Source organism: Daphnia pulicaria, chromosome 6, assembly GCF_021234035.1.
Source record: "Daphnia pulicaria isolate SC F1-1A chromosome 6, SC_F0-13Bv2, whole genome shotgun sequence".
Taxonomy (NCBI): Eukaryota; Metazoa; Arthropoda; class Branchiopoda; order Diplostraca; family Daphniidae; genus Daphnia; species Daphnia pulicaria.
This window is the reverse complement of record NC_060918.1, coordinates 915,285-928,414: the sequence shown is the minus strand read 5'-3', so window position 1 is coordinate 928,414 and position 13,130 is coordinate 915,285. Positions and strand designations below refer to the sequence as shown.

General features: G+C 43.6%; 3 protein-coding genes across 4 annotated transcripts in view; 2 read left to right on the top strand and 1 right to left on the bottom strand.

Moving 5' to 3' along the window:
* The window catches only part of LOC124343657 (F-box-like/WD repeat-containing protein TBL1XR1), a 393,640-nt gene that overhangs the window by 320,075 nt on the left and 60,435 nt on the right, over positions 1-13,130 (top strand). The window lies entirely within an intron of this gene.
* Positions 3,305-10,016, bottom strand: LOC124343572 (chitin synthase chs-2-like). The gene is made up of 16 exons (XM_046796931.1): positions 9,876-10,016; positions 9,295-9,436; positions 8,694-8,938; positions 8,112-8,624; positions 7,104-8,044; positions 6,955-7,029; positions 6,390-6,894; positions 5,898-6,325; positions 5,675-5,842; positions 5,047-5,609; positions 4,769-4,980; positions 4,538-4,698; positions 4,287-4,475; positions 4,055-4,219; positions 3,737-3,986; positions 3,305-3,658 (listed from the first exon to the last, which is right to left on the bottom strand). The coding sequence occupies exons 2-16, from the start codon at positions 9,375-9,377 to the stop codon at positions 3,483-3,485; spliced, it is 4,674 nt and encodes a 1,557-aa protein (XP_046652887.1). The 5' UTR covers positions 9,378-9,436; positions 9,876-10,016; the 3' UTR covers positions 3,305-3,482.
* On the top strand, positions 10,566-13,102 carry LOC124343654 (protein cueball-like). The gene is made up of 7 exons (XM_046797069.1): positions 10,566-10,784; positions 11,135-11,359; positions 11,432-11,636; positions 11,699-11,954; positions 12,018-12,337; positions 12,396-12,708; positions 12,785-13,102. The coding sequence occupies exons 1-7, from the start codon at positions 10,715-10,717 to the stop codon at positions 12,881-12,883; spliced, it is 1,488 nt and encodes a 495-aa protein (XP_046653025.1). The 5' UTR covers positions 10,566-10,714; the 3' UTR covers positions 12,884-13,102.

The following is a 13,130-nucleotide window of genomic DNA, read 5'->3' as shown; positions in this document are numbered from 1 at the left end:
AAGCATCGACGCTATAAATACACCAGCGACTGTATTATAGCTAACATCAAAGACGGAGTCAAGTTATATACTAAAGTATATTTAGTGTGGACTCTATTGGGTTATTATAATAGGTAAGTACGTGAATAAATCTCACTACGGGACAGTTCAATCAATTCCAACCATCTCTGAAATCTAGATGCACATCCCCGTGTGTACTGCGCCTACATATAATTCTTTCTTATTTTCAATTTTCATGACTTAATCGAGAGATTATGATAATTTCAAACCATCGCGGGGCGGGTTTTTTGAGATTTAGACGCCATGTGTGATTACGTATTCCACCAAACTCAATTTTTGGTTTATAACAGTTCGACTACACGATAGGTAGTAGTATAGACCCAACGATGGCTTCTTTCTTCTTACACAAGTTTAAAAAAAATAAAAATAAATAAAACCTTCCGGAAATAACAGCATACAAAATACACGTTTGGTTACATCCATCCGCCTCCTCCCCCCCTTTCTTTAACCGATAGCACGAGCCAGCGGGGGCGCGTGATGGCGGCGAGACTCTCAGAAGCCTTTTCTTTTTCTCCCTTATTCTTATTCTTATTTTTTCTGATTTGGAGAGGGTAATATATTATTCAATAGATAGCCCCGGCTTATCTAATCCGATACACAATGGGTTGCGCCGCCTATTATGTACATATATATACAGCCGAGAGAGAGAGAGAGAGTGAGACGAACACCCATCGGGCCAATTTTTAAACACGACCAGACTATACGACTCTCGTTCGGTTGACTGTGTACTGGACGTGTTTGACTATTTGTCTGGCGTTCGGTTGGGTCCATCTATCAGAACCATCACAAGTTGATTCAACTTTGATAGTAGTTAGATACAGACCGGGAAATAGTGAAGACATTTGTACTACAAGACGAGATTCAAAAGAAACCAACAAGACTCTGTTGAATACAGCTAACATATTTCTCCAACTGACTAGCGGTCCGGCTATAAAAAGTGGCCACAAACACTCTCAATTCAAAAACGATCAAAAGAAAAAATCAGAAAAGAAATTTTCTTTCCATCCGCCCACTGAAAAACCCCAAAAAAGCCATTCATCCCATTTAAAGGAAGGGCCCAGACTTAAATGACACATCTCGCCGATATCCACCAACTTGTAATTTAATTCTTTATTCAACAAGAAAGAAGCGTTTATAGCCCGTCGTCTTGTTAGCGCACAGAGAAAAAAAAAAATGTCCAACAGTCCCAGTCTTTTGTGTAGTAAAGGTTCACAACAGCAGCACCCTATGGATCGGGTTTATTTTTCAGACACTTTCAATAGTTTCTCCATGACGTCTCTCGCGTTTCCCGCCGTTTGAGTTTTCGGTTACTTTTTTTAACGAGTCACGACCGTTTTTTTTTTCTGAAGGGGGGAAACCGAACAATTTGATTTAAGAAGGAACTTTTTGGTGTGCAACGATCTATCGCAAAAGCAAACGCAGCTGAAAAAGAAAAGAATTTTGTGTTCGACCGACGTGTGTTATCGGGAGCGTTACAATGCGCCACTCAACGCCATAAACCAAATACAATGGCCGGCCGGCAACATCATCACAGGATCGACGAGACTTTTCTTTTCTTTTCTTTACACAGCCAATCACCTGTTGAATAATACATTGGCACCGGCCAAATAGATTGTTCTGACGTGTTCTAGACCCGAGAGAGAGAGAGAGAGAGAGAATCAGCTGATGTACGTAATAAATCGAGCTGGAGCGTGCGTGAGCGTGAGGTTGTTCACCTCTCCCACTGCAAAAGTTCATCGATAAACTAACCGATAACGAAATAGAATTCGCTTCAATTTAAAAACATTTTTTCGTTCATGTCAAATGTCAAGAAATATTGGGAGAGCTAATCAGCTGACAGCTGATGGGATAGGTCACTCCCGCTAGAGTACTTCCGGTCATTTTTCATTGCGTCAGCTCGACCATCTTTTAAAAAGACTCGTGCCAAACCCCAAACCAGCATCCGTTAGCAGCGGCAATCTCCCATCAGCGACCGTGACTTTTGCTATTAATGCAAATTCCATTGGCGGAAGTGAGAAACATGTGAAATTGAAAAACAACAACAAATAGATAAGGGCAGCAGCATCTATTAAAAGTGAAAATCCCTGATGCTGGCTGGCGCTGGCTGGCCTTATCGAGAAAAAAAGAAACTTTCGATTGGCTGATGAGGCCGGCACGTCCTGTACGACAGATTCTTCAGCACCAAGATATTCCATGACGCTGTTTGAATCCACAATCAGCAAAAGAGAACACACACACACACACACGTTGGCTGCGAAAACATGATCATATCTCCTCTCTCTCTACGTATCCATTTCTATCAGAATGGACAATGGAAAGACTGGACGAGGTTGCAACGGCCATTAAACCAAAGAAGAAGGTTCTTTTCAAGGTAAAAAAAAAAAATTAGACGAAAAGATACAACAACAACAACACGCCACAGCAGCACCGAATGGATCTTGACACGGAAATGTACGACGCCGTTTTCAAACCAAAAGTGCTTTTCTCTATTTCTTTCTTTCTTTCTTGGCCGGCACACAGACTTTCTTCCGTGTTTCTTCCGTTGCTATGCAAAAACAACAAGAGTCGAGTGTGTTGTACTTATAGTCACCTAAGAGTGAAGAATTTTTGTCCATAAATAGCCAGTGACTTTTGCTGCTGCTGCTCTCCTACACTTGATTCGTGTGCGTGTCGGGTTCACTCGAGTCTGCGGGGGAGGGGATGGAAGCGCACAAGATGGATGCGAATTCCGGATGACAAACGGGGAAACCAAACCCAGCCAAATAACTCTCGCCGCCACCAACACCGTGAAACTACACAGGGGAAATTGGGGAAATGTTTTATCTTTGGGTGACTTTGCGACTGCGCTCCTTAAATAGAGGCGCTCCCCCTAAAGTTAAACAAAGTCCTGAAATGGGAGGGCCATCGATAATAAGAAAAGAAAAAAAAGGATAAGGAATTAGACACAACTGTGCGAATAATGGCATTGAAAAATTATTCGAAGAAATCTGAGGGGGAAATGAATTAAAAAATTATTTAGCTGTGAAACAGTCGCACTATAATGTTTCATTTTGGTTATATAGTGTCTTGTTTTCTTTTTTCGCGTGTAGTACTTGTCGGGAGCAGAGTCAGCCAAAAAATGCTGCTGCGGGGGATCTGATTACGGACGTTGTGAGCAAATTTGTTTTACGGGCGACTTGCAACCACACGGTGACACATTTCACTAACACTTTTTTCACGGTCAGTCACGCTATAAAATGACGCATTTCGATCGAATCATGTTCATTTCAATCATCAACAAGAAAAAGGAAATAAAATTTTTTGTTTAGATTAACGAAGTGAAAAATCTAATTATTGCGTATAATAATATTAGGTAAGATAAAGGTGACTTGAATAATAATGCTTAGTAGGCTATGTAATTCCCCCGTGTGTTCGCCTGTAAGCTAGTCAGAATCCTCCTCCTGAGTTCCCGCAATGGCCATACTGGACCGGCGTTTATTGTTGTCCTGGAAAGCCACAGACGATCTGCGGCGCATTTCGTGCAGGACGGTACTGCGACGGCCGACCATCTTGTGGAGCGTGTCCCGTCGCATGGACATCCTGCCCCTCACGACAGGATCTTGAAACAAAAAATAAATTTGAAAATGTTTCAATCCAGCCAACAACAAATTCAAAAAAAGTTCATATGTTCTCTTACCGTTCATATCGACGTTGGCTGCGATGGAATCGATTCGCTTACGGAATTGGGAATCCAGATTGCCCGTGAATTGCGGCTTCTTATGCGATTCGGTTAACCGGTGGATGGTCTGGCGACGGCTGACGTGATCCTTCCTTTTATAATCGCCGTAGACACCGTAATGATCATCTTCGCCTTTGATCTGCTGAAATTCTTTGGCGATTTTGACGGCGTTCTTCTCCAGGTAGGCGTCGTCGGAGACGTCTTCGATCTGTCGGGAAAATGTTTTAGATTATTTGCACACACAAAACAAAACAGAAAGTTGGAAAAGAGACGGACCTTTTTGGTGCAGGACTTGATTTCGGTGGTGGCGATAATTTGGGAGAGCGTTCCGAAGCGATGGAAGAACATGGCCACAAACTGGATGATCATGACCGAAGCGAACATCAAGAGGAAGACCATACCAATGGGCTCGAGTTGGAGGTACGTCATCTCCACGTTGACCTAATTAGAGTCCATCAATGAAATCGTTTTGATTTTTTAAAAAGATAATTGTAATTAATTTTCTTACCGTCGGCCAACTGGGAGATTCGAAATATTCGTAGCTGACGTTATACTGAACGCCGAGCGGCCAGTTGAGATGGACTTTGTCCTTCTCCAGCGTCATCAAGAAGATGACCGTCACGTAGAGCGCGTTCAGAATGAAGAACGTAAACACGCTCTTGTTACGGAGGTCCTTGAGGGCCGCTGCGATTTTAGCCTAACGTCCAAAGCCAATCACAGTTAAATGGATGAATGAATAAATCGCAATCATTTAGTTACCTGTTCGGCCTTGTCCTCGTCGATGGGGTACAAATACTTTTCGAGCATGTCCTTCCAGAATTGAATTTCGTTTCCAGTCAAGAAATCGACGACACCGCGGACGAGGGCCTTGTCCTCCAGCCAATAAGGATTGACCAGATTGTCTCGCTCTTCTTTCATAACTAACAGATGGCACCACTCGTCAGCGGAGGAATTTGATAAAATTTGATAATATTATCCCAAATTATTTACCAATCATTTCGCTGCTTTGGCTGTCGCTGTCATTGTACTCTTCGTAAATGTCATTGTCTTCCATCTCGTTGACAGCGCTCAGATTGTTGGAATCCGTGGCGCTGGAAGTCGAAGCCACCGGAACTCCGCGGACGGAGCCCCGAACCGACCCGCGAATCGATCCGCCGCGAGAGAAGCTCTTCCGCGGGCCGTTAAAGTTGGGATTGATGATCCTGAAATTTGATTGAACAATATTTTAACAAATTAATTTCACTACCAATATTTATTATTATATTTACTTCTCGATGGTGTCCAGCCGTTTGTTGAGGGCCGTCAGCGATTCGGAAATGCAAATGAGTTGGTGTTTCTCGCCGTTGTCCGGCTTGCGGTGGACGCAGCACATGATTTTAAAGAGTCCGGCCAGCGAGAACTCGAGCGATCCTTCGTCTTCCGGCTTGTTGCCCGACGTCTGTTGGAAGAAGCTCAACAGGGCGTTGCCCTTGTTCTTCTTTTGAGCTGCCGCCATGGCGGCGGCGGCGGCTTCGGCGTTGTCGTCGGATTTCTTCTTCTTCTGGGGAGCTTCACGGGTGCCCCACGAGACGTTGTTGAGGTTGCAAACCGAGTAGATGATGAGCAGCAAGTACATGGACGGCACCGTCAAGTAGTACACCAATCCGCACGGCAGACACCAAAATTCTTGCGGGTGCAAAATGGCGGCCACGATGAAACTGGAAGCGGTGAACACCAAAAAGATGCCGGAAGGGGAGAGCCATCCGTCTTCCGACAGTTGAAGGATGATGCCCACCATGACGGCCATCATGACAATCGAATAGGCGACGCTCATAATTTGGGCCACAAATACCTTCAAAGACCAACATCACGTTAATCTATTTGATTCATTTAGAAAGAAAGACAATCAGTATTTACCTGGAATTTGGCTTTGCATGTCAGACAGATGATGATAAACAACATGATGGGTACCAAGTTGATCCAGAAACTGGTCCAGTTGTCAACGTGGAAAGCCACGCTCCAGGAGCCGACAATCATCAGGAAAATGGTTCCAGGTCCGATCACAGTTCCGACCATCAACAAAATCTACAAAGCGGATGTGATGAATAATTCTATTCGGGATTTTAAACATGGAACTTACGTGGTAGCAAATGTAAGGGAATGAAATGTTGTCGTTGACTTTGGTGACGCTCTTGTAGTCGCCCAGGAGATCAAGAATGTTGGCCGTGGTGGACGGTACCCAGCGACGGCGCTGGTTGTAAAATTCGTCGAATCCTTCCGGGCAGTGGGTGAAGGCGTCGCTGGCGGCGCAATACTCGACCCGGTAGCCGCGCTGAAGGAGGAGCGTGCACAGCCAACGATCCTCGCCCTGATCGTACTGGACGTAGTGACGGGCTTCGCTCGATTTCGTCGTGTACTTGGCCATGACGTTGTCGTCCATCAGACATTTGCCGCGGAAGAGCGAGAAGCATCCGGGACTGCAGAGGACGCAGCCAATCATGTGCTCGGTAGCCTTTTGAAGCCAATGGCCGATGGCGTATTCGAACATTTGATACCAGGCCATCAAACCTGTTGTGTTATTTTCAATTGCATTAAACTGTTAAAATTAAAATTTGATTTTTTGTTTTTTTACCGGATCCGACGGGATGGATGCGTCCGCAAGCGGCCGCCAAATTCTGATTCCTTTTCATCAAGTCAATGAGGAGCTGGACGGCGTTGGGCATGAAATCAATGTCGCCATCGAGGGCCAGCAAATAGGTATTCTGAGCGATGACGGCCTTGCGATCAACCGAAATGGGCAGTTCCATGAGCTTGTGGCCCAGCAAGTAGTACATGTACATGACTTGACTCCATCTCTTCCTGTTCCGGATTTTCTGCTTGTCTTTCAAATGGCAAATGATTTTCGTCTTGCCCGGCAGGGTCCAAACCAAACGGCCGCCGTAAGGCGTCGGGTACTTTTTGGGAGCGCGGATGCGCATGTTGGTCTGGTGGACGAACGAGGCCGCCTCGTCCATGCATCCGATCAACATTTTCACGTAAGAATTGACCACCATTTCATCTTCGTCTTCGTCGCTCAGCTCGAAGGCGTCGTCGAAGAAGATGTGCGTCTCGATTTCGTAATAATCCGGATCGACCACCTGTTAATTATGCAATTAACGTAATTAATTTAGAAAAACAAAAATAAATCAATTTCATACCTTTAAGTACTGCTGGGCCAATCGCCTGGCGCACTGGTCGTCGTCCAAGTAGAAAATGGACTTCAAGAAGGTGACCTAAATAAATGAAATGAAATAATAATTAATAAAAATTAAATAATAATTAAAATAAATAATAATTATTAATTAACCGTCTCTTCGGTGTTTTCGTGCCACATGGTGGCGCAGGTGTAGATGCGGGTGATGTAATCGGTCGGATTGACTTTGTTGGCCACTGAGTCGGCGCTGCTCTCGGAATCGGAATCGCTGTGGTTCGGATCGATGGGTTTGTCGTAGCCGTACTTTTGGCTCAGCTCCACATCGGTCGAGTCGATCTGCTTGAGCTCTTCCGTCTCCACTTCGACATCGTCGTCCCGTCTCCGGTTCATGGCCATCGACTGGTCGACCAGGAAGGCATTGTAGAACGGGTAGACGAAGAGTTTCTCCGTGGTGGCAAGTCGCCCGCACTTTGGCGTCCAGTTGTGAGCCGTGATCCAGGCTTGGGAAATGAGCCAAAAGACCCAGGCCCAGGCGTGCTGATTTGTCAGGGTGGCCAGGAGATATCCGCCGTCCGGGCACTCGAAGAACAAGTGCGGAGGGATGACGTCGGAGAAGTAGCAAGCGTTGCCCATTCTCAATCCGCAAAAGGTGATGAGCAGCGTGATGGTCGTCGGCACGGCCAAATTGATGGGCAGAGCGAAACCGACCAGCTGGATCCGGATCTTGCAGGCAAATTTGCCGGCCAGGAAACAAGCCAGAGCTGTTCCGGCCTGGATGCAGAAAACGTAGGCCGCCGTGTTTGGCAATGCGATCAAAGTTTCGGTTTGCGTCACCGTTCCGGTGGAACCGGTGACTGTGCTGGTCATCCGGGTCCCTTGATCGGGCAGCTGGACCTCGGTCACGTTGTACGGATGCTCATGGAACGCGACGTAAAAGTAGTCGAACAAATGATTCACCGATCCGACAACGATCCAGTCGATGCACAACATGGAAACGAAGAAAAGGAGGACCTTCCAGACGGTCAGGAACATGTAGCTGAAATATCTGATGGATTTCATGTTCTCCTTGATGCCTCCCAAATATTTGATGACAACTGGAACAAATAAAATTGTTATTGATAAAACATTTGCTTGGAAAATGATAGAGCTGTTGGTTAATACCAAAGGGAGAGTCTTTGTCCACGTAATTCTCCCACCAGCCGAATGAAGTGAGCAGGAGTGAAAAGGGCAAGATCCAGACGGCGTTGTTGGTTGCAGTCCAGCCAATTGCAGCCCATAAAAAGAGACCGCTCAGCTGGGCGACGACGGCCAAACCGTCGGCGGTGAGCAACAAGTGTCGGGTCCGGTCGCTGTGTTTCTCGTTGAAACGGGAGAAGATTTTCAAAATTCCCGGTATGAGGCAGACGCAATTGGTCAACATGACGGCCTCGACCACTTTGAGGTTGGGCAGGACCAGGTAGACGAGAAGGGCCAGACCGATCACGTGAAGCGTTTCGAATGTCGTCAGGATGAGAAATTCCAATCCGGTGGGTTTCCTCCAGGTGCGGAAGAGGCAAATTCGAGTCGAACGGAACCACATGAATAATTCCGGAACGACAAAAGAGAAAAAGATGGCCCAAACCCAGCCGACTCGCTCTTCCATGCTGACGGACGCTTCAATTTCTCTTCCGGCTCCTATTTGATCCAGTTTCAGACATTTCAATCATTCATGACCGTAATACTATCGTGACAAATTCTAATTACGTGTGCTGCAGTATCCATGTTGGACGTCGGGTTTCTTGTCCGTGATTTTGATTTGTGACGTCATAAACAGGAGGGTGCCCTTAGCAATAACGGCGCCCGTTAAAAAGATGAGGAAAGTCACGATGTAGGCAATGACTTTGGCGATTTTCGAAAAGGCCTTGACGGTGGCGGCGCTGGCCAAGGATCCCGTCGTGTCTTTGGGCGGCTTCGTCCGAAAGAGATCCCATCCTTTCCTTTCCTCTTCGCTATGACGATGGGAAAGGAGGAAAAAAACAAAAAACAAATAAGAATTAATTATAAACAGCCGATAATAACAGGGAAAACTTTGCAAAGGTGCAAGGAATGTAAACGTTGAATTGGGCAACGCATATGAGCTCCTAATCTCAGACGGAATTATATGACGCCTTTCGTGACATTTACCATTGCGATATCGGGGATAGTTGCTCTTATCATCTGTTAACAAACTCTGGGGTGGTCTCGTAAACTTTGATAACATGATTAATATACAAAACTTGCGAAACAAGCACATTATATCAAATAATTGCCCTGGAACATATGTAAGCAATTTAAGTCTAATGTTTTAAAAATGGGTCATGCATACCTGGAAGGTCCATTGAGAGGATTTTCCTCTTCATCGCTGAATTCAATGTCTTCCTCCATTAATTTGGAGGCACCGACGGACATTTCGTTGTCAGTGGATGTCTGATATGGGTGCCAGCCAATCAGAGTACTGCTATTTTCTCCTGGAGGAAAAAATAAATTTAGAAATGACGCAAACTATACTTGTAAGATCAATGCTCGGCACAGGAATGGCGACGAGCATATTGAAAAAGCCCCGAAATTGAAAAATTCTTTGTTTGCGCTGGACTGTGATAACAACAAAAGTCGATTAAAAGGTCTTGGGCAATCAACTGTCATAAAATACTAACACGACGTACGTGTTGAAAACCTTGTCACATGAGCTATAACTACGAAATTATGATTAACGCATCTAAATTAAATTACTCGCAAAATTAAAATAACATTTCGTATAGAAAATCAAATTATAATGAGATTATCACAAATTCAAAAGATCAGTCAACATACGCATTTGTAGTTGTGACAAGTTACATAATCCAAATATTCCAAATAAGAAACAACTAAATGTGGTGCAATCAAAGAATGAAAAAATGAAACACTCACCTGTATGAGTAGATGTGCAGCTATCTAATGACTCGAAAGGGAAGATGCGTGTTTGACTTACAAACTAGTCCAGAGGCAATGTCAAATCGACCTTGCTCTAGTAAGATACTTGACACCACTGAAAAATTGCCCTTGTAGCTCCCGACGTTACTTCCACACTAGCCTGTCCGTTTATAAGATAACGCGAAAAAATCCTTTGGCCGGGGGATTAATCTTCTCTGCGACGGTGAGCTCGGATAGGTCGCCTTATCTCGTCGTCATCATAGCCTATATCATTCCTTTTCAGATTTCAACGCCTCGTCTGCTTTATAGATGTGATATGATGTGCTTAATCTACTAGAAAATTTTACACTTGGCCTTGTCCAGAGATCAGGGTACATTTGAATCCAGCTGATGTGCGCTTCCTGTCGTCGAAAAAAGGTACAAATACGATATTATATGAATGCATAGTTGATTGCGTAAATTTTTGCTTGGCTAATAATAGGTGGAATTCTGTGGTTAAGTTAAATTCAAAATTATTAGTTAGGATGTAAAGACAAAATAGGGCTATAATTTTGACCAGCTGTCTACACTCAAAATGTTTTGGAAATATTCGTTATCAGAATATCTGTATATACAAACTGGTTAAAGATCAAGCATGTCTGAAATAAATCGTATAAAGCTGACGAGCTGTTGCTTCGCTTGCCTTAGTCGATCTAGAGCAGCTAAGAAAGGGAATAACGCTTTAACAAGCTGCTGAAGTGAGTCTCTTCAATCAACTTAAAAGGATTAAATCTAATTACAGCTGAATTAGAAGAAAATAGGAAATCTGCTTCAGATATTTTTTCAATACTTTTGAAATGTCATTTAAGACAATCTTGATGTTCCTTTCTTTCACGCTGGTAGCCGGCAGCATCTTCAAACACGATGGTAAGTAAAATTTTACATAATGTCTTACATAATTTTACATAGTAAAATATTTCTTAAAATTTGAGTTCAATGTTGTGTGAAGAATACTAGAGTAACATTTAATCCATCTAACGTAGAAGTTATTAAATTGTAACGAATTGGTGCGAATTAACTTTGCTATTATTACGTAACTTTCGTACATGCCTTTAGTCACGTACTCACCCCCCCCCCACACGTACACATGTTACCCAGAACTCACGTGTTCTTGGTAGCCAAGACCAAGACCTTTCCAAAACACACATTATCTTATCTGTTAACAGCTGGAGAGTGTCACTCACGTATTAAATATCGTCTTCCGTAAACACGTACAGATCTCGTCATTGCCGTTGGCGATCAGCTTGAAATCCTCGCCAATGGAAGTGAGTCCCGAACGCTGACGTTGGATTCCTACAATGCGTCCAAGTTGTCCACTCTCTCCTACGATGCCACAACAAAGAAACTTTTCTTCTCCGACCGGCGTCATCGTCATGGCCACATTTTCAGCATCAAACTCGACAAAGAATTTCGTCAGAATCCTGTTCAAGATATCGTTGAAAGTAATTGAATATTCTTCATTATTATCATTCGAAAGTCAAATATATAACTATACCTTTTGTTTAATGACGTAGAGAATAATAACGAAACTGTCGAGGGCTTGGCGTACGATCCTGTGGATCAAATGCTGCTTTGGACAGACGGGTTTAATCGATCCATCCGTCGAGTTCAAATCGATCACGACGGCATTCACGTAGAAGAGAATACAGCTGTTGAAGTTGTCCACTTTTTAAACAGTGAAGAGAAACCACGTGGCTTGGTGGTCGATCCTTGTACGAGGTAAGAATTCGATTTAGTTTTATTGCGATGACGTATGAGTAAATTCATTCCTACTTTTCCAGGAAAATGTATTGGACAAATAGAAACATGTCTCGTCCAACTATTGAGCGTTCGCATTTAGATGGCAGTTTGCGTGAAATCCTTATCGAAGACGATCTGTTGTTACCGAACGCACTCGATCTGGACGTGACCGAGCAAATTCTCTACTGGGCTGACAACCACCGCAACGGCTATTTTCGTATTGAAAGGAGCTTCGTGAACGGAACTGCAAGACAAGAAGTTTATAGGGGCATCGGTCAGTTCATCGTCAGTCTCACGGTACACAGCCATCGAAAATTTGGATTTTCTCAACATAGATTATAATATGAATTAATGTAAAAGGTGGGATCTGATTACGTTTACTGGAGCGACTATGATCACAAGAATGTTTGGTCTCTACCAAAGGATGGCTCTTCGAAAAATCCTATAATCCTTCGGAAATTCACTCAACCAGCCATGGGTTTAGTAGTGTTCCGCCACGAGCCTCTGAACTGCAGCAGCAAATTTTTGTCTGCTGAAGTTGATCAATCAATCGATCAATCTGATTTATCGATACATGAGCAGTCACCATTTCAGCCAGAGTACGATGTTGCCGATTTGTGTTTAGGGTTTTGCTATAACAACGGGGAATGTGTTCACGTGAACTCTGATCTGCGATGCAGGTAATTTTAAAAACTAATTATCTAAATTGAAAATACCTTACGTTGTTGATTGTCGCAGTTGCCCAGTCGGATTCAGCGGAGAAAGATGTGAATTGGTCAGTGAAAAGTCCGTTGCATGGCGGGAATGTGACACTATTGTCGATGAGTACAGCAGAGCCGAAATAACATCACTGATATGTTTGACCGCAATCTGCATTATTCTGTTGGTAATCGTCGTCATCCTCAGCGTTCAGTTGATGAAATTAACGAATGGCAAGCAACTCCGAGTGTTCAAAAGGAGAGTTTTGAAACATCGTCCTGATAAAACTGAAAACAGTATGTTAGTTGAAGATTTGGAGAACTGCTGCAACTCGTTTTCATTGTGTGAAAGGGTAATAGCAATTGCATTGAATTCTATAACAGTTTGCCAGATCTTTAATGTTCTGATTGTAATTAAAACATTTTTAGTCGTGCCCACAGCAACAGGATTTAAACTCTGCTGCTAAGGAGAACAGTTGGAAAGATGGTAGCCGTGATTGTGCTACCTTGCTCAAATGTGAATATTGATGCTGCTCAAGAGCTAGGTTGCTCAACAAGTAAATGCATTTTTCGTGACATTAATAGCCTTGTTAGGGTCTTAATCATTGTAAACTATGAACATTCATTATCTTTCCTACTGTATGTGTTAAAATCGCACGTGGGAGTTGCTTACCGTTTTTAATAATCGTTTTCGCTTATCGTTCGTGGTTGTATTTTAAAAATACAAAATCAGCTGACCTGTTACAAGGTTTAAATTTATTCATAATTAATCATT